The 22,523-nt window shown below is 34.0% G+C and overlaps 1 protein-coding gene across 1 annotated transcript; it reads right to left on the bottom strand.

Annotated features, from left to right (window-relative positions):
- Positions 1-10,659: 10,659 nt before the first annotated feature.
- On the bottom strand, positions 10,660-21,633 carry LOC131636614 (uncharacterized). Its single transcript, XM_058907224.1, has 6 exons — positions 21,463-21,633; positions 20,247-20,379; positions 20,046-20,149; positions 11,877-12,048; positions 11,615-11,755; positions 10,660-11,220 (listed from the first exon to the last, which is right to left on the bottom strand). Exons 1-6 carry the CDS (start codon positions 21,510-21,512, stop codon positions 10,843-10,845), a joined length of 978 nt encoding a protein of 325 aa, XP_058763207.1. The 5' UTR covers positions 21,513-21,633; the 3' UTR covers positions 10,660-10,842.
- Between the last annotated feature and the right edge of the window lie 890 nt (positions 21,634-22,523).

Genomic DNA, 22,523 nt, shown 5'->3' with positions numbered 1-22,523 from the left:
TTGCAAAAAACTTAACTAGCATCCAAAGGTGAAGGGAAGCGCAATAATTTGTTTAAATCACATTGTTCTATCAAGAACAAGGTGTGTAATTTAATTGTGGATAGTGACATCATGGAGAATATGGTGTCGTAGAAATTGGTAAATTAATTGAAGTTGTCCACAGAATCCCATGAGAAGTCATGCTCCCTTATTTGGTAAGCAAATGCTCCCAAGTTCGAGTAACACTAGCCTGCGAAGTTCCTATCTCCATCGGAAAAAATTATAAAGCATAGGTACTTTGTGATGTTCTTAATATGGATGTTTATCATATTTTACTTGGTATACGTTTGCAGTTTGATAATGATATTGCTTATCGAGGACAGGATAATGTGATGATGTTTACATGGGGCACACATAAAATTGCTATGGTTCCTGTTTTACACCTTGATAAGAATACAAGAGGAAAGAAGTCTAGTCTCTTGGTGACATGGAGTAAAAAGGAGCTTGATGAAGTTGTTAAAGAAATTGAACTTTTCTGTCAAGTGGTGAGTAAAAGGCTAATGAGTGTTGTGAAGAAGAAAACAAAAATTCCAAAAAAAAAAATTGCTAGGGATCCTAGAGAATTTCAAGGAATTGACCACAGATGAACTACCAAAAGATTTGCCTCCTATGCAAGATAAATGTCAAAAAGTTAAATATTTTAGGGTTATTACCATTTTTGCCCCCTGCCATATAGGCGACATTTGGTTTACCACCCTGTAAAATTTTTTTTTGCAAAACTGACCTTGCCAAATGAAGATTCTGTCGTTTTAGACCTCGCCAGCAAATGACACATGCCATTTGCATATGTGGCATGCTGATTGTGTAATTCTTTTATTTTTTTAATTTTTTAAAATTCAAATATGCTGACGTGTAATTATATTTTTTATATTTTATTATTTTTAATTCCACGTCATATTTATTTTTTTTATTTTTATTTTTATTTTTTTATTTTTTAATTTTTTATTTTTATTTTTTTTTATTTTTTTTTATTTTTTAAATATATTTTTTTAAATATATATTTTTTTAAATATATATTTTTTTTAAAATATATTTTTTTAAAATTATTTTTTTACGAATATTTTTTTTGCCAAATAAAATACCTGCGGATTTACCTACGGATTTTAAAATACCTGCGGATTTACCTAAGGATTTTAAAATACCTGCGAATTTACCTGCGGATTTACCTACGGATTTTAAAATACCTGCGCATTTACCTACGGATTTTAAAATACCTGCAGATTTACCTGCGGATTTTCCTACGGATTTTAAAATATCTGCGAATTTACCTACGGATTTTAAAATACCTGCGGATTTACCTACGAATTTTAAAATATCTGCGGATTTACCTACGGATTTTAAAATACCTGCGGATTTACCTGCGAATTTTAAAATACCTGCGAATTTACCTACGGATTTTAAAATACCTGCGGATTTACCTACGGGTTTTAAAATACCTGCGGATTTACCTACAGATTTTAAAATACCTGCGGATTTACCTACGAATTTTAAAATATCTGCGGATTTACCTACAGATTTTAAAATACCTGCGGATTTACCTGGGAATTTTAAAATACCTGCGAATTTACCTACGGATTTTAAAATACCTGCGGATTTACCTACGGATTTTAAAATACCTGCGGATTTACCTACGGATTTTAAAATACCTGCGGATTTAAAAAAAAAATAAAAAAAAATAAAATTTTTAAAAAAATTATTTAAAAAAAAAATTATTTTAAAAAAAAATTATTTTTTTGAAAAAAAAAAGAAAAAGAAAATCCACGCGGAAATAAAAAAAATCAAAATAAAAAATATAATTCCACGCCAGCTTAGCTGAAATTAAAAAAAATAAAAAAGAAAAAAAAATGCCACTAAGCACGCCACATAGGCTTTGGGCGTGTGCCATTTTCCTCCAAGGTCTAAAAAAACAGAATCTTGAAATGGCAAGGTTACTTTTACAAAAAAAATTTTTACAGGGAGGTAAACCAGAAGTCGCCTATATGGCAGGGGGGAAAAATGGTAATAACCCAATATTTTAATATGGGGGATAATGTGATGGTATTTCTGCGTAAAGAGAGGTTTCTAGTTGGTACTTAAAACAAGCTACAACCATGCAAGTATGGCCCATTCACAGTGACCTGAAAGATTAATGATAAGGCTTATGTGGTAGCTCTTCCGGATTTCATGAATATATCCAACACTTTCAATGTTGCTGACAATCATGAATATCAAGCAGGTGAGACTTTTTATTAAGAAGATAACTTGAGGTCGAGTTCTTCAGAGATGGAGGAGACTGATATAGGAAGACTTTTTAAGTCATCTGAATTTCTTTCAAGCCAAAAAATAGAATTTTATATTTTCTGAAATTTTCTATTTTATTTATGTTGAGTTAAAGACCTTTAGGGTTTTTTTTCTATTTTTTATTTAAAAGGCCCATTAGGGTTTTTTCTTCTGCATTTAAACACTTTTAGAGTGAGGCAAATATCATCTTTTGATATAATAAATTTCGGTATTTTTTTAAATGGTGGATTTCATAATTTATCTAACAAATTTTGCACTTGCAATAATCTTGTGTTTTAAATCATATGTTTTCTTATCATTGATTCATGTAGATTTCATTAGCCCGAATAGTTCATTTAGTAAAATATTTTCTAGTCTAGAAGAGAAAATAATGTTTTTTTATTGAAAAGAGATTTAAAAAAATATATATAATTGATATATAATATTAGAATTTCTGTCAAGTATCTAACCAAACTAAACTTGTTAAGCTTTAAGTTACTTTCAAGCTTGCATGTTGGTCATTTTGATTTTAGTAATAAAAACACAAGATTTCGTTTCTAATTCCTCACAATTAGTGAAAATAATGTATTCTTTCCCTAAAATTTTGTCAATAATTTTCTTTTCTTTTTAAAAATAAAATACTAAATATTTAAGAACTATATCTTTAATATCTTTGAGTTTTGTTAAGTATGCGTAGTTGTATATAAAATTTATTTTAAAATAAAACTAAATCTCACGTAAAATACAACAAGAAGAATGTACATACTAAAAACAAAATATTTTAAGATTTCACTATGTTGAATTATGAATGAAAACTTTGATAATATTAAGAAAAAAAAGGATAAGTATGGGAGAGGTTGTTTGTCATTTGTTGTTGGTAGCATAGAATTAGGTTATCATCTCTCACCCTACCACCAATCCAATAATTTTGTTACTGGTCAAGTCTTGTTCACTCCTGTCTTTATCACATCTCCTGCAAACCTACGTTACATCTTTGTCACACACACAAACACATACACTCTCTCCTCTCTCTTTCATATCATAGTGAATGAATAAATAAACGTACGACCAAGTGTGCCTGATCTCACACCCCCCACACAACTGTTTGCTGAAGTTTCATGCATAGGTACTGTGTGACTTTTGTGTTTCATAAGAGAGGTGTGAACCTGAGAAAAATCTCATATATCTGAGAAAAATCTCAAAAAGGGAGAGTAATAAGTGGCAAATGGATGATGAATGATGTAGATGTAATAGAATAGATATATAGGTATAGGTAACAGTGGAGAAGATATAGGGTTCTTATGTGAAACCTAGGGGTTTTAGGGTTTAGTCTGATGAGTCTGAGGAAGGGTTCACCTCTTTAGCTTCTTGTGTCTGTGTGTGACTAGTCAGTAGAGTATAGAGTGTAATGGTGTCCGGGAATGAAAACCAACAAGAATGTTTTGGTTCATTTTTTTTTTTTCTGACTCAATTAGTGTGTGACTGTGTGGCCCTGTCATGTAAACCTCTTTTGGTGCTCTCTTAACCAATCATGGTTAATACTGCCTCCCCATTTAAGCATCTGCATGCCTTTGTGTTTTTTTCCTTTTTTTGTCCTCTTTTATTTATTTTTTTTAAAATATTTAAATAATTTTTTATAATTTTGAAAAACTTTGTCTACTTGTGGCTATTATGAATATAGTTAGAGTATTGTAATTATTTATTAAAAGTTAAGGGTCCGTTTGGTGCGCAGGATAAGAGACAGGATAGAATATCTGTATCATATCCTATCTCAATCCAGTGTTTGCTGACACAACAGGATATGATAAGTTAAGGGCCCGTTTTGTATAAAAGACTTGGACATCTTAATTAAGTGGTTACAGATTCAACAAGAAGAAAATTTTATCGATAGAATATAACTACGATGTTTTTCTAAGAAATTTTTTTTAACAAATATTAATTTTATAACATTATTATAAATTTTTTTGATATATTCAACTTGTTAGTGAATAAATTTTAATGCACTTTAAGAATTTAAAAAAAAAACTAATTTTTTTAATGACAAAATTATAGAAGAAAAGTATATTAAGATAGACAACTAAAAGTCAAAAACAACACCTTAGAAAAACTTATGTAACTAAAATCACACTCTTAAGAAGGTACATGTTAGACATCGAAATCATATGGACCACCAACAAATAAAAAAAAGATCTCTAAAATAAAACATCAATCTATTATCTAAACATCAAAATCATGTCATACATATAAGATAGCGTTCTGAAGTTAATTGATAAAGGAGTATGGGTTTGTTGTTGATCTACTAAATTATTTTATTTTTAAATTAGAAAAATGCTTTATAATTTTAAGATGAAGAAATTAATTACAATTTTAATTTTTTTAATAGAAATTCATCTATTTTCACAAAGACTAACTAAACAAATAGTAGTAGTCCCCAAGTTTTTTTATGTTCTTTTAAAATACCAAATAGATTGGACTATCTTTTCAATTTTAAGAGCGGGGTTTACTCTCCACACCTTTATTTTCGAACACATTCAAAATGCAATTATAGTCAAGTTTCAGACACAAGTCAAAACAAAGCTGAAATAATTCGGAAGTTAACCTCCGCATTTTTTATAGAGGATAATTTTTCGTATTTTTCACGAAGGTTAATTTTCGGACCAATTTGATTTATATAATCGCGTCAGACCTTCCTTCTTTCTTCTCCATTTCAGAAACTTACTCATAATGCAAAACAAAGCTCGTAAGCAAACTCCATTTTCATCATTTTTCAAGTTTTGGCGCATCTTTTACCGCAGTACACTAAGACATTGCTCAATCTTTACTCCACTCCGTTTAATCTTCCACTTCTCATGTTATGTAACTTTCTCATTTCCTTTCTTTTTGTTTTGTTTTGTAAGTTTCTCATTTCCTTTCTTTTTTGTTTTGTGATGCATTAGGTTGTGTTAAACACATAATAAGTTGCTTATGGTACAATAGGCTATAGTTAAACAAATAATAGGGTTGTTTGTGGTACATTAGATTGTATTTAAACGTATAATAGGTTGCTTAGTTAGGCATGCATTTAGGTTTTTAAAGTTTAAAACTTAGAGCATGCTCTGTTTATACGTTTTTGTGTTCTTCTTATTTTTCCTAGTATAAAAGTTAACTTATAGATTTTCCTGATATGCATAACTTGTTTGATTTTGCATTTGATGTCCCCTGGGTTTGCCTGTTATGTTGTCTCAAAGTTCGGAGAAGTCCAACCTGCTGCTGTCGTTCCCGATGTTTTTCCATGAGACCGCCTTAGACACCTCATTACTTTATATGTAATCAGACCATGCTGCTAGACACCTGTGGGATAGAGCGGTAAAATAAATTTGTATTTATTCTTTTAAACATATGTGTTATAACATTTGAAATTTATGATGATGATGTATTTTTTTACACCAACGTGAGACGTTAAAATTTATTAATCACGGTAGAAAGATTGTGAAGTTGTTGCATCCTGCTGAACCATAGTTTCAAGATCTCATGCAGTTATCTGGGCTGCAAGATTTATGCAATATTTGGTATACTTTTATTAACCATGATTTGTTGTCTACTTTCATGGAAAGATTGAACTCATAGACATCATCATTTCACATTTTGATAAGTGAGATATCCATCATACTTGATGATGTGTCATCCCTCCTTCATCTTCCGATCATGAGAAGATTATTAAGCTACTCCAGAATCACTGACATGATGGTGCAATATTTAGGAGCTGACCCAGGTGATGCTCATCGAGAGATAAAGATACCAGAAGATGTCATGTCAGATTTGGATTTTTCGAAAAGCTGTACAGATACAACCTGGATGCGGTAGTGGAGGTTGATGGTGATGATGCATAAGTTGTGTATCATAGAGTATGTGCATTGAGGTCATACCTCGTGTATTTGGTTGACACATCCATATTTTGTGGAAAAAAGTGAATACTATGTCGATGTCGTCAACCTTAGATACTTCATTAATTTGGAGAAAATTCATGAGTACAACTAGGAGGCCTCTTGTTTGATTTACCTCTACTCCAAGTTAGGTGAAGCTTATTTATGGGAGACTGGACATATTACACCAAGCAACACACTATTTACAGTAATATATTTGCACATTTACTGATACTAATATTTCAAAACATCTGTGTTACGCCATTACTAGTATTCATTTGAACCATTTTCATGAATGGATCCTCTAGCACTTTTCGTGTCTCTCCGACTGGGCATGTGTGGATAACTACAACAAGGCTATGCCACATGCTTGCTATTTCATCCCGCTTAGAAAAAATAAGTGATCGAGTTGTTTTAAGTTTATCTTGACCATATCGCAATAGATTATATAGTCTTCACATCATACGACGATCACCATGGCACACACCCCTTTGATGAGATAGCCTTCTACTCCGGATGGTTGGCTAACATGTCACAAATGATGTATCTGCATCTATCTGAGCGACTCATGGGCCAGTTCAGGTATCTAAAAGGTATTCCTAGATCCCCCATCGTTGTTGCTCCTCCCACAGTTCTTTGTAGAGATGTTGATGAGATATTTGCGAAGTACTATGATCATTTAATCCTAGAGGATGTATGTAGTGTGTCAGCTCCTCAACCATGGAGTGATGTATACAACTACATCCAATAGTTTTTTAGAGTGTCACATCCTTACTTAACACCAGATGCAGAGGGAGATCTACATAAGCTAGCTCATCGATAAATATTGGAAGAGGTACAGGATAGGGAGGGTCATATCATTGATGTATTGTCGATCTGTCAGCGTATTATGGCATGGGAGAGCAGGCATGGAGAGAGAAGATTTTAAGAGAGGCACTCCTAGGATGACCACCGTTCAGGCCATAATAGCTGAGGCATAACATGCCTTGCGCTACCTGAGGCAGATGAGTAACTAGAGGGTCAGATATGCCTAATAGTTGACTTTTTCTTTGTATTTTAATAATTGATATTATGGTTTGTATTTTGTGAACAATGTATGGTTCGTATTTTGACTTAATATATGGTATTTTGATTGAATTACATAAGTGTGTGGTTTAATTGAATAACAATTATGTATACTTTGTATAAATGACTTAAAATATAAGGTTTATTAAAATATGTCAAATTTATAACAAACTTACTGTATAGGAGGAAAACTTATTGTCTTGAGAGGATTAGTACGGAACTTAACTTCCATATTATCTATTGAGTTGTGAAATAAACACACTATTATGAGTTTAAATTATGTCTAGCGGTTAGTCTAAAACTTAATCTATGGATTTACTTTTCCATCAATACGGAGATTGACTTCCATACTATTTTTTGGCAAAATAGGAATGACTAACTTACGAAGTATTTTAATGTATATTGTAGGTGTCTGAAAATTTAATTTCAAAATACGTCAAAGGCATTTTCGAATTTTCAGATTTCATAAAGATAACTCCTCACCACTAAGGGTGCGAAGAGCAACCATTTAAGAATGAAGTCCATTAACAGAGAGCCCAGTTAAGAGGTTTTACGTTTTATTGGACCTAAATTTTTGTCATATTGAGATTTTTTTTCCTATGCCACTAAAATAAAAATTGAAATGTAACTCGTAATTATTAGATTTTTTTTAAAACTCAATTTATACCAGGCTGTAAAAAAAATATGTACACTAGCCAGATAATTTCAAGGTCTGCTTAGCAAAGAGAGCCGCTACACTTCAAACTGTGTTTCTTTACTTCCACATCAAGCGTTAAATATTTTGTGAACAATGAATTTATGATAATAAAATGTTTTATAAATGACAGTTTCATTTTCAAATCGTTTAATGGAAAAATTAATAATAGAGGAAAATAAATAATAATAGCTATGAGGTAAATTAATGGTCGTGGATCTAAATTAGCCTTAACAACACACTTCAAATCACAATTCAATAGTGAGCTGATGCTAAAACATGGGCTGTTAAGAAACATTTTTGGGCCAGGCCCATTAAAGGCACACAAGAAAAAAAGTTACTTTTCCCACTCGAAGAATTACTCCCACACCCTAGTGAAAAACTAAAACCATCACTGAAATATAAAAATGTATTTTCTGATGATTCACAAACAATCCATTCGTAAGTAACTGAGACCCTAATTTATGTCAAAAATTAATATAGAAATACATTTCAGTATAACTTACGAATATGCACCTCCTGGAAGATTTTTAATTAAAAACTTGTCAGACCTTTCTCATTCCTCATTCCCAACATACTCTCCAATCTCCCTCAATCTCAAACTCTCTCAACTCACTTTCGAATTTCTCCTTTCCACATCCAATCAATCGAAGTGCTCAACATCAAACTCACATCTGGTAACTTTTTGAATCCAAGTTTTACAGATTTGATTTTTCTATACATGCATTTGTAGAACTTAAGCATTAGGTTGTGTAATACACATCAATATATAGGTAGTATAACTGAAAAACATGTTTGATAGGTAGTTTAAATGAGCAATGTGTTTTGAGCATGTTTGGTTTCCATGCATTTTTACTATTTGCGTTTTTTCTGAGTTGCGGATTTATTCCAAAATGTACTTCCGTTGTTCAAATTTTAATTTTCCAAAAATACGGAAATGTATTTTTGTATTTTGTATGTCTGCAATGTTTGACGTGAATTTCAATGTGTTTCATATGGGTTTGATTTTTCCTACTTTGTATTGCTTATGTTGTTTAATTATAGACAACATGACGGGTAAACAAGATAGAATGAGACCGATTACTCCACTCCAAGATTACCAAAGTTGATGCACCTATATGGGATGAGATATTTATGCATGACCGATTACACTATTATAACTTTGCTATGTTGTTAGCATTCGTTGAGTGATGACACGCGAGAGTGTCATGATAGATTTGGATTCCTTGAGACTTACTTGTTGTACTTGGTTAGCACGTCCATTTTTGTGGACAAGAGTTTCTATTACATTGATATAGTTTACCTCAGATACTTCACTAACTTGGAGCGGGTTCATGAGTACAATTGTGAGGCCGCTTGTTTGGTTTACCTGTACTCCTAGTTAGCTGAAGGTTGTCTTTCAAGACCGGATAGATGACAACTAGATGCATTCATGTACCATTTTTAGGCATGGATCCTCCCACACTTCCCTCATATCTCTAGCTAGTCATATGTTGATGGCTTCAGTGAGGATATACCGTGTGCCTTCACATTCGTCTCGCTCAGGAGAAATCAGTTGACCAGACCCATCATAATGTATCTTTACCGCAAAACAACATATGCTATAACCTTTCAACCGTACAATATTCAGCGTCTGACGTGTCCTTTAAATGATATAACTTTATACTTTGGGTGGTTGGCTTATAGGTCCTGTCTAATGTATCCATATCTGTTTGAGCCAGTCATTGGTCAGTTCAAGTATTTTGTTTCAAGAGACTCCTCTAAATCTGCTATTCCTACAATGGTCTGCCGTGTAGATGTCATGCATGATAATTTCCTTAATCATATGGTACCGGCTAAAACACAAGGTATCGTAGCTCCTAGCGAATATAGTTATGCATAAGGCTACGTTTGGTGATATTTCATAGTGTCACATCCTTATATGACACCAGATGTTGAGAGAGAGCAACTTAACTAAACTCATCAAGAGATATTAGAGGAACAAGTTCGGACATATCATGTTGTTGATGTGTTGCTTGCATGTCGTCCTATTATGAATCTTGCTAGAGGATATAGACGGAGGAGACTTTTCGTAAGACACTTCTTTAAAGACTACTGTAGATATCATTCTTATTGAGACATAGACGACATTATAGCACAGGATGCAGCAGAGAAAAAAAGTGTCTAATATACGCAGTAGTATTATATTTGTATTAAGAATAATATTATCGTTTGTAATTTGTTATTTTGACTCTATTATGGATTCGTGATTGATTTATTTATATATGAAATTTTTATTTCATTACATCAATGTTTGGCTTAATTGATAAATAATTTATTTAAGCAGTATAGTTATAATATATTGCCTATTACATGACTGTTTTTCTATAAAAAAAATGTCAAAATTTACTAACCATAGGGTGAATAAGGAAGTGGATATTCGTATTTTGAGACGAAGATACATCTCCGAACTAAATTATATCAAAATGATATTGTCTATTATAGAGTATTTCTCCACCAATTAGAGTGAGAGAAGTAATGCTCAAAAAAGGATGCATTGCTTACTTACAAGGTTGTTTTCTCCTTCGCTCGAACAATATAAGCTCTCTAAGAGGTGCCTTTTTTTTCTTGTTACCGACGGAGAACTTAAAAAATCAAACACGTTGAGGTTCTGTTGCGCTTACCCCCCCACGCCAGGATTAACAAAATGCAGCACTCAAATTGTGTAAACGATATAACCAATATAAAAAATTTACATACATACTTGCGTTAACATCTTTCAATGCATGAACGATAATATTCATGTATAGAATGTATATAGAATGTACAATAAATATCGCATTAAGGTCTTAACGATGTTCCAACCTTGAGAAACCAATCAAAGTTCATCGATTTTTTAGAGAACTATGAAGATTCACCTTCCACCTTCAATGATCCAAAGTTAGTTTGTACAAGTGAAGCAGCAGCACGGGCAGCCGCAGTTGCACGATTTGCAGAAGCAATAGCGGCCCGAGCCTTCTCTAATATATCAGAAGATTGAAATATAGTCTCACTTTTGGCATCTTTGGCTTGGACGTTGTTATTTTTGTGTGACTGCTCAATCTCATTGGTGTTCAACCAAGAATTATTGGTAGAAGGAATGGAAGCTTCAATGTGATCATATTGTTTATTGTGCGTAGATTTGGTGGAATGTTCCGCATTATAAGCTGGCAAGTTATTAGAACTGTTTTTGCTGGGAGCATGAGAAACTGCAGCTCCAGCACTAACTTGCTTTGTTCCACCCTACAAGTAATATGTGAAAATCATAATAAAAATACAGAAAAACTGAGGAATTCTTTAAATCCACCCAATCATATAGTAATTATCATGTAATAGTTGAGGACAGTTGAAGACAGTGTCACTTCTCAAAGCTCATGGTAGAACTGTCACGTGACTCGCATCAAGAGCCAATGAGTGAAATGAGTATAATGTTGATGAAATTTGTAATAATTTCTGGTGTCGGAATCAAGGATGAAGGTGGTAGCATGACCACTAGAGTAACACAACGGAGAGCTTACAGATGCCGACTACCATCGATGACAAGTGCAAGATATCATAATGATTTAATAGTGAATAACATAATTTTAATGTCTTAAAATGTGGGAAGAAATAGTCAGAGATTCAATGAGGAAATTACCAGGAGATCTTCATGATTTTTCCTAAATTCTGCTGCAGTTTTAGAAGAATCCCATGCTAGATTGTATTCTTCTGCAATATCTGTCAAGACCTTGAGTTTTACCTCTCCAGATGGAGCATGAACTGAAAGCTTTTCAATTATCTGCAATAATAAATTTCAAAAAAGATATAGTGATAGTAAGCAATTGTTAATAGTCCAGAATAATAAATAGTTGTTGAGTGATTTGTTTTCCATGGAGAAACCACATCTAAAGATAACTCACTGTGCGGTTCACGCCTGAATCAGGACGAAGTTCAGATACTGCAGAGATAAAGTCCTTCCCATATTTAGTGGTAAACAAGTTCTTGATGTGCAGTAAGTCTGGTATATCAGAACATCTAGGAGCAGCAAAAATTATACTTGCAATGGCTTCTCGCAATTCAGGTGGGCAATCCCTATTATGTAGAAGAAAGGCTCAGAGTTCGATTATAAAAACAGTTTTGCCATAAATTGTACCCAAAAAAGTGTGACTGTTTGAAAACTCAATTAAGTACTGAAAATAAATCTTGTGAGCACTGAAAATGATTTGGAGTGGTGTACTATAAATACTAAATCAGAATAAGTGAAAAGTGCTGAAAACCATTCAATACATGGGAGATCACGGAATGCCTTTCACAGCAATAAATTTTTACCAACAGTAACATACACAGAAAATATGAAATACAAAAGTGTAGCAATAAAATATTACCAACAATAACATAGACAGAAAATATGAAATACAAAAGTGTAGCAATAAAATTTTACCAACAGTAACATACACAGAAAATATGAAACGTAAAAGTGTTGCAGTGATGAGGATCTTACGTTAGATGTGTAGTAAGACTAGACATGATAAGATTATAAATGAGGATTTTAGATAGTGTGTTAGGGTAGCACCTATAGTAAAAAAGATGGTAGAAAATAGCGACGATTGAAGATTCAAAGCGACAAACATTGGAAGAATTGTGTCACAGCATGCTGGCAGAATTTGCAAAATTGTTGAATTGTCCCATACAAGAGGCACAACATTACCTCAAAATGATGAAACTGTCTCAGAATTCAAGATGGCAGTGAAGAAGGTTGAGCTGCCACTGCTCGACAGCAAGGATCTGGTGGAGTGGATTACAGCAGTGAAGGTGAAATTGGTGAAGTTGAGCATGAAGGGACCCACGATACACTGGTCCAATCTCCTACGAGAAATAGAGGATGATCTCACTTAGTTGAAATTGAAGAAGGCTTTGATCGAGCGTTATGGAGGGCTGAAGAGCAAAAATCCTTTCGAAGAATTTGAAATATTCGCAACAGATCAACAATGTTAAGAAGCACATAACAAAATTCAAATACCTATCTTCACAAGTGGTACATCTCCCTGAAGATACCTTGGTTATTTTTGTTAAGAGTCCCACATTGGAAAATACATGGCCTGAATATGTGTTTATAAGTGGGGACAGTCCTCATCCTACAATTCGGTTTTGTAGGGATGAGTTAAGCCCCACCTGAATTTCTCATGATATCAAAGCTAAGTTCCAATTCTGGGACCGGTGGGTTATGGGCACGTCACGCTTCCGCTGCGCAACTCTAATACCATGTTAAGAAATGTGATTGGGTCAAACTCCAATTCTAACATGGTATCAAAAGCTCATTTAAGATCTGGTGGACCACCTGTTATCTGGTAACCGCTATCGGGCCCCCACCATTTATTTCCATGCACCAGATGTCCAGTCCTGGACATGTGGGGGGGTGTTAAGAGTAACATATCAATAATGTATGGCCTGAGCATGTGCTTATAAGTGGGGACAATCCTCACCCTACAAGTCAGTTTTGTAGGATTGGCTTAGACCCAACCCCAATTCTTAACATGATATCAAGAGCTTTGTTTGAGATCTGTGTGGTCACTTGTTATCAGGTTTCTGTTATTGGGGAGGGCCCAAAAAGGAAGATTGAAGGTGAGAACTTTGAATCCTAGAACTCAGATTCATTCCATGAAGATGGCTTGAGACGTGGAAACAGAACTGTGTGGATCTTTGTTTCATAGAAGTGGTGGAGGAATTTGACGAGGAAGGAGTTTTAAGGGATTGGATCATGGATCAGGTGGAAAAGGGGAATTCAGATCAAATTTCGGATCTAGTGGATTAAATGGATCTGGATCTGGTTTTCGCTCGGGTCAGAGCAAGGGAGGTAACGAGTTTGAGCATGTGAACAACAGCAACCCAAAACTTGCCCAATTTTGGTCAAATCCTATCCCAATTACAAACTCTAATAAACTCTAATTTCGAACAACAGGGGAGAGAAGATACAACATAAGGAAACAACTACTGAAGTAAAGGATTTTCTTACTCCGAGTAGATGGAACACAAGGCCAAGGGTCTTTGCTTTCACTGTGGAGAGAAATTCCATCCCATCATCAATGTGGAGAAAAGAAACTTTGCTTAGTAATCTTGGCAACTAAGAGGTCTATAACAATGAGGGAGAGGTGTTTGCAATTGAGGCCAAGGAAGAAGATAAAGGCATAGGATGCAACTCTATGATGTTGTTCGGATTAGTGGAGGACGGCGGAGTTCACAATCCTTTTCCTAATCCCTTACATCTGGAAGGTATTATGAAGGGAATGTCATTAACGATGATGGTGGACAATAGTACGAGTCACAATTTCGTGACTCCACAAATGGGCAACATCTTTACAACTTTCAATTGAAGCAACAAACGTGAAATTTGGCAACGGAACTTGCGTAAGTACGACAAAGAAGTGTGGGAGGTTTGACATCCAAATAGGAAAGTTTCACACCACGTTTGAGGCTTACATATTGGAATTACAAGGGGTAGATATGATCTTGGGAGTGGATTGGTGGCACAAACTTGGTAAAGAGGCTTACATATTGGAATGACAAGGGGTATATATGATCTTAGGAGTGGATTGGTCGCACAAACTTGGTAAGGTGATGTTTGATTGGAAATAAATGGCGATTCATTTTTTGAATGAAAGGGAAAAGTTGTGAAACTACAGTGTCAAACTCCTAAACAGAAGAAGGTGGTTGTTGTGAATATAATATGGCCAAGAAAAATTATCAAGTGGGAAAGGCATACGCAAATCATCAGTTGGGAACCTGGAGCATGGCCGAAAAATCAATGATCTCATGCTAGCCTTGAGAACAAGGCTGATTCTGAAGGAGGAGGTAATGATAGGACACCATGGCACTAACTGATTTGATGGATTAATCATTGAGCCCAAGTCATACACTATAACATCTAAAAGGTTGAGTCAGTTAAGATATTCCTTAATTTTTAGGGATTTACAGTTGTAAAAGAGGGAATGGTAGTGTGAAGTCATTCATAAAATTGGCTAGAAAACAGTTAGGAGAAGATTCTTTGGTCTAAGAGCTTCAAGCTTTGGTTACGAGTTTAACAACTCTGGTTTACATTTTCTTGTTCCATTTTCTACCATTGTAGAGCCTTGAGTTCACCATTTTCTCATTCAATAAAATATAGTTGTTTACCTAAAATTATGGTTTCTTTCAAACTCATTAATCTTGAGATCTTCGGTAATAGTTTTTGTTGGAATATCTTATTTCTCTATTTGTATTATTTTTGTTTACTCTCTTTTATTTCCCTTTATTCTCCATTAAGGAGAGAATTAATATCATTATTGTATTACCACTATATATACCAGCTTAGAGCTGAGGAATAAAATACAACAACTTTTTACCATTCCATTCAATATGGTATCAGAGCTCTGGGTTAGGGTTTACTGTAAAGCTTCCGCTTTCTTACCCGACCCGATTGACAAACCCCTTTAATCCCTTATGACGAATCACAACACGAGTTGGCCCGCTCTAGGTTTTGCCTACACCGGATCCAATGATGGCGGTGGCCGTGGTGATGGTGGTGACGGCGGCGGCCGCGGTAACGGTGACGGCGGTGGCCGCGGAAATGGCAGCAGTAGAGGAAATGGCAATGGTGGCGGAAACGGCGACGAAACATCGGGTGTCACAAATAATGGCAGTTATTTCAATATAGGCGGCAATGACCAAGAGGGTTCCTCATACTCCCTCAAGGTCAATATTCCTAAGATGAATGGGAATAACTATAATGAATGGGCCCAAACAGTTTGCTTGGTATTGGATAGCAAAGGGAAGTTGGGTTTTTTAACAGGAGCAGTAGCTGAACCGGCAATAGGAGACCCTCTTTATAAACAATGGAAATCTGAAAACTCCTTGATTATTGCGTGGTTGGTAAGCTCTATGGAAACTGGAATAGGTAAGCCTTATATGTTTTTGCCTTCTGCAAAGGATATATGGGAAGCTGTTAAGGAAACATACTCTGATATTCAAAACTCCTCACAAATTTTTGGTTTAAAATCAAAGTTATGGCATGCGAAACAAGGGGACAGGAATGTTACAGCTTATTACAATGAGTTGTTGACCCTGTGGCAAGAGTTGGATCTATGTTATGATGACAATTGGAGGTGTACAGAAGATAGTGTTCTGTTTCTCAAAAGACAAGAAAATGATCGTGTCTTCATGTTTCTCGCTGGGCTCAATAAAGACCTTGATGAGGTAAGAGGTAGAGTTTTAGGATAAATACCATTGTCAACTCTTCGTGAAACTTTTGCAGAAATAAGAAGGGAGGAAGCACGACAAGGTATTATGATGGGCAAGACACCACGAAAATCTGAATCTGAAGGCTCGGCTTTGGCTACTAAGAACCTTGACGAGGGAAAAAGGGTAGACAAAGTTCCTTGGTGTGACGTGAATGGCATACACGTGAAACCTGTTGGAAGCTCAAAGGGAAACCTCCTAACTGGAAGAAGAAAGGTGGTCGTGCATTTCAGGCTAGTAATTCTGATCAAGGGCAGCAAATCTCTTCACCTCAGCTTCCACTCACTACAGAACAACTAGACAGACTGTACAAACTCCTCGAGTCTCCAACTCCTTCTTGATATATAGCAACAAAAGGTAATTCTGCACTTATTAGTGTCAGTCTCAGTCATACTTGGATAGTAGATTCAGGTGCCTCTGATCACATGACAGGAGAATCTATTTTTTTCTCTTCATATAATCCATGTGCAGGTAATCAAAAAATAAAAATTGCAGATGCCTCTTTTTCAGCCATTGCAGGTAAAGGGTCAGTTGTCTTGTCTCCAATGTTAACTCTGAAAAATGTCCTTCATGTTCCAAATTTATCATGTAATTTAATGTTTCATTCACAGATAGAAGATCAACCTCTGGATATTGTACCTATGTTTGGGGTAATCTTGTGACATGGAGGAGTAAGAAACAAGGAGTTGTAGCAAGAAGTAGTGCAGAAGCTGAGTTTAGAGCTATGTCTCAAGGTATTTTTGAAGGGTTGTGGATCCTTAGAGTCCTAGAAGAACTTAAGATGAAAATTGAGCTTCCATTAAAATTATACTCTGACAATAAAGCTGCCATTAGCATAGCTCATAACCCAGTTCAACATGACAGAACCAAACATATTGAGATTGATCGACACTTCATAAAAGAGAAGTTAGATGCTGGAATCATATGTCTCCCTTTTGTCACTTCAAATTACCAAACTGCGGATATCCTTACCAAAAGTTTGGCAAGACCAACCTTTGAGCATTTGATTGACAAGTTGGGCATGATAGATATCTATGCACCAACTTGAGAGGGGGGGGGTGGAATATCTTATTTCCCTATTTGTATTATTTTTGTTTATTCTCTTTTATTTCCCTTTATTCTCCATTAAGGAGAGAATTAATATCATTATTGTATTACCACTATATATACCAGCTTAGAGCTGAGGAATAAAATATAACAGTTTTTTACCATTCCATTCAGTAGTTTTTACAAGTCTTTCTCTACCTCTAGTGGTTTAACTACCCTCTATTTGATCTACTTTTCTTTCTTACTACTTAATCCATAGGTTTTCTCTCTTCATACCCAAACCACTTAATTCTAGTTTTCACCATATTTTCTACTATAAATGTTACTCCGTCTCCAACACTCTTTAATATAGTCATTTCTATTCTTATTTTGTCTAGTCTTATCACACATTCAACACAACATTCTCATTTATGCTAAACTTAGCTGATTTTGTCCAATTGATCAAGGATACTTAAACCACGTAAATTCTGATATGATATGATCTTCAACTTCCACCTCTAAGTTAGAAACACTTCTCCTTTTTCTTAACTTACATTTCATATACATCGTCTTACTTTCTGGCGAAAGCCATATGATTCTAAGGCTCGTCTCAAAGCCTCCAACCACTTATTTAATTCCTCCTTTGACTTTTCAAATAAGACTGTATCATCTGCAAAAAGCAACATCTCGGTGCTATCTCTTGTATGTGTTCCGTAAATACACCCAAAACTAAAATAAAAAGGTAGGGGTTAGGGCTGAAACTTGGTGCAATCCTTTTGATATGGGAAAATCATTTCTCTCCACCATGTGCCCTCACACTAGTCGAGACCCCTCATACATATCATGAATAGCGCGAATATAGGAAATCCTAACTCTTTTCTTCTCTAGGCATTCCACAAAATCTTTCTACACATTCTATCTTACATTTTCAACAAATCAATGAAAACTAAGTGTAAGTCATGTTTGATTAATTCGATATTGCTCCATCACAAGTCGTAGAAAATAGATCGCTTACATGACCTACCTTCTAGGCATAAAACTAAATTGATTTTCCGTAACTTGAGCCTTTTTTCTTAGTCTTTACTCAATCACTCTTTCTCATAATCTCATGGTACGATTCATATGTTTAATCTCCCTATAATTTGCAAAACTTTGTATATACCTTTGTTCTTACACGTCAGAATTAAATTGCTTTTTTTCTTTATTCATCTAACGTTTACTTTGACCTCATAATTTCATTAAAAATTTAGGTGAGCTACTCAATGCATCTATCTCCGAGACTTTTCCATACTTCAATAAGTATGTTGTATGACCTAACTGTCTTACTATATTACTCATCATTTTCTATGCTTCTTTTACCTCATGTTTTTAATCTGACGATTATAGTTACAGTTTTGATTATATTCCCTAATGTCTAGCCTGCTAGAATCTGGTAATATCTCATATCCTTCATTAAATAAATTGTGAAAATATTTTTCATTTACCATTTACATCATTTTCCTAAACTAAAACAAAAGTGTCTTTATCTTAAGGACACTTCACTTGATTGAAGTCTATTGTAGTTCTTTCTCTTCCCTTAGCAAGCCTATATATAGATATTTTTCATCTTTGAATCCTATGGATTGGTATAAATTGTCAAAAAGTTGAGTTCTTCCTTTGTTCACCGCCTTCTTGGTCTCTTTTTTAACTTATAATTTTCCCAAATTTCGATATTTTTACACTAAGACCGATCTATAAAACATTCCTTTTTAACTCTAACTTTACTCTTAAGATCTAAACATTTTTGTTCCACCTCTACGATTCTCTACCCCTAGGTTCAAAACCTCTCCATTCTCCCAACGTCTCTTTTGCTACTTTCTAATCTCTTGTGCCATTTTGTCCCACGTATCATTTGAACTTCCTTAAGGTTACATGAAATCTCCCTCAGAGATTGTGTTAGAAAATCATTTATTTTTAAACACTCAAATGTCACCACTTGATCCATGGAGACCACTATGGCTTCTTTTCTTCGCTCTCCTCTTGACTTTTGCATATCAATATTCTATGTTGGATAATCAAACGCTCTCAAAGTATAACTTTACTGTTCAAGCAAGTCTTTCTATCTTATTTCCTAATAAAAAATAAATATATCCGAGAACATGTCACTTCACTCTTGTATGTGATAAGATGCTCATGCTCATCTCTTCTTCTAAAGCCAACCAAAAATCTAGGATGCATGCCCTCAAAACCTCTCGATACGCTCCAAACGTATTCATTTAGATCCCCTCCTAGAAAAATCTTTTCTCCTTATGGTACATCTTGAAATTAGACTACCGAGGTGCATCTTGAAATTAGACTACCGAGGTGCATGAGCACTAATAACATTAACGGTATCTTATTCCACTGCAAATTTTAGAATGATGATCCGATCTTCTCCATTTTTACATCGACAATACCCAAAATAGAGAGATTGTCTGTCATTGTCATTCTGTTCTGATTTTTACATAAACAATTTACCAATAGAGTACACAGCCTTCCCATTGCTACCGTTAGATAATGTATTGAAAAAAGAATAGTCACTTGTGAAATACTGTGAAGCAGGGAGATACATAAAGTGATCACTCAGTTTCTTTTTTTGCAAAGTTGCATCAAAAAACTTCACCAATCTATAGCTACAATCTAACAGAAATTTGTGGATATAAGAAAAAACACAATGTGATTTGCATGAGTGTTAAATTTCATGTAATTAAATCAATAAAACAACACACCACATGTTCAATTAGAACAAAATTTAAAAACCTATATGAACTTACTTCTGGTTCTCGATTATAGGTACACGTGCAAGGACAAATTCACAGAATAACTCCAATATTTCATATGCAGCCCATATATTCTGTTCTCGTATGATATGCTCCACCTATTTAAATCAATGCAATTCACAAAAACTTAGTCAACACATAAAAGAGTAAAAGACACATAAAGTAGTAGCCATTCACCAAGATTTGAAGGATTACCCGAATTCTAGCAATTGGTTCTTGGCCAGCCTGCAAAAATTGAGCTATCTCCTTGCGCATTTGTTTCAGTTGAACATCTCTCTTGTTTTGTAACAGCTTCATGCGTGAAATTGCGAGGTTCAGGCATGTTTTGCTACCAAAGACCAAAATGAAAAAAGATTGAAAAACAAGTTTAGTACAACATTCACATTGAGAAATAATCTAAACAACAATCTGCAAAAAGCACTGCTCAAATGATCCATTTCCAAAGTATATATAACAAAAGATCTTATTATTCACAAATCACATCACAGATTATTATACAAACAATTCAACTATTGAGTATATGTTTTAGTTTAGGTTTTGGATGAATCAAAAGCAATTCTAGAAATGTAGAATTGATTTTAGACTGATTTTGAGGTGTTTGATTCTTTTAAAGTAGAATTGATTCTACTCGAACCTACAATTTGTAGCTTGAGTTTAAACATGATTTTTACTCTGGAATTTTTTATTCAAATCACTTTTACATAAATATATTCAAACACAAATGACTTTACATTCTACTCACTTTTAACCAGAATCAATTCTACAAAATCAATTCACTCATAATTGGTTCTTCTAATGTATAATTGATTCTGCCTCCAGAATTGATTCTAGTTGAAAATATATTTTGTAACTTTTAAATTTAAAACGTGATTTTTACATTGAAATTTGCTACTCAAGTCAATTTTGGATAAAGTTATCCAAACATAAATCACTTTACGTTCAACTTACTTTTAATCAGAATCAATTTCACATGATCAATTAACTCAAAATCAATTTTTTTTCACCATTTTTACCATATCAATTCACTCAAAATCAATTTTTTTTCACCACAAACCAAACCTACAATAATTATCCTCGCAAAAATAGCACAATTCCAACCACAACTGTATTAAGATCCAATAACACCAAATTTGAATAAATCTCTCAAATCTACAACCTACATATACTACTCCAAATCATAATCGAAATTGAATTTTGCTACAATAAACAATTTAGTTATTAATTCAGCAAACATATGATGGAAACTTAATTAAGAAACATGCAATCGGGTAAATTCACAAAACCTAATGTATAAACCCTAGAATTGGAAGCTTTCAAACAAAACAAAAAGCGTATCCGAAAACGCGAAATCATAGAAGAAAAGAGAGGGATCAAGATCAAGCAGAGAAGAGTGATGAAGGAGAGAAATCACCATCGAGTGGAAAAAACGCCTCTGCTAAAGAGTTGATTGAGAAGTGACATGTTACTGATTTAGACGCCACTGCCAACTACCAACTCCGACGGAACAAAACCACAACGCCTCCTCTCTGCACTTTATTCCTTCGAATTACTCACCATATAGTCAATTTGTCATAAGGACAAAATATATACTTAGTTAAATGATAAGTAAATAAATAAGATATCAAATAAACATATAATTTGATATATATATATATATATATATATATATATATATATATATATATATATATATATATATATATATATATATATATATATATACACACACATAGAATTTTTATTATGTTAAAATTTTGTATATCACTACTAAATATCAAAATTAGTCGGGTAGTCGGTGATAGGTTTTCTCTTATATTTGACTGCTTCTAAGCTTGACATCTTATTCAGTGTTAGTTTATGTGTTCATTTTCAATCAGATTCTAGAGAATCAGACTTAGTAGTTGTTAAGAGGATCTTAGGTATTTGAAATGCACTAACCTTGATTTATGTTATAGAAAATCCAATGAATACAAATTAGTAGGTTATTGTGATGGTGACTATGTTGGAGATAGACTTGAGAGAAAAAGCACTTCTGAAAGTTGTCTGTTTCAAGGTGATAATCTTATCTCATGGTCTGGCAAGAGACAGTAAAAAATGCACTATCAATAGCAGAAGTTGAGTATATAGTTGCTTCTGGATGTAGTACTTAGATCCTCTAGATGAAGAGCCGGCTAGAAGATTTCCAAATGTATGAGAGCAACATTCTTATTCTTTGTGATAACACTTCTGCTATATGTTTATCTAAGAATCTAATTTTACATTCATGAGCTAAACATATTGAGATTAAGCATCATTTCATACGAGACTATGTTTAGAAGGGAATTTTAAACTTAAAATTTATTGATACAAACCATCAATAAGTTGATATCTTTACAAAACCTCTTGCTGAAGATAGATTAGTATTTATTCTGAAACATTTACAGATGGTATTGTGTCCAAAATGAGAAAGATGAAAATCTCATAATGATTATG

The sequence above is a fragment of the Vicia villosa genome, unplaced genomic scaffold (assembly GCF_029867415.1).
Source record: "Vicia villosa cultivar HV-30 ecotype Madison, WI unplaced genomic scaffold, Vvil1.0 ctg.001793F_1_1, whole genome shotgun sequence".
Lineage (NCBI taxonomy): Eukaryota > Viridiplantae > Streptophyta > Magnoliopsida > Fabales > Fabaceae > Vicia > Vicia villosa.
Note: the sequence above shows the minus strand (reverse complement) of the source record. Positions and strands in the feature narration are given on the sequence as shown.

Bases quoted from the DNA above. Each gene is read 5' to 3' on its own strand.
- LOC131636614 (XM_058907224.1), bottom strand. From the start codon at position 21,512: ATGTCACTTCTCAATCAACTCTTTAGCAGAGGCGTTTTTTCCACTCGA. The intron at 20,150-20,246 runs GTAATCCTTCAA...TGATTTAAATAG, and splicing joins AACCAATTGCTAGAATTCGG to GTGGAGCATATCATACGAGA. The intron at 11,221-11,614 runs GTAATTTCCTCA...TATTACTTGTAG, and splicing joins AAAATCATGAAGATCTCCTG to GGTGGAACAAAGCAAGTTAG.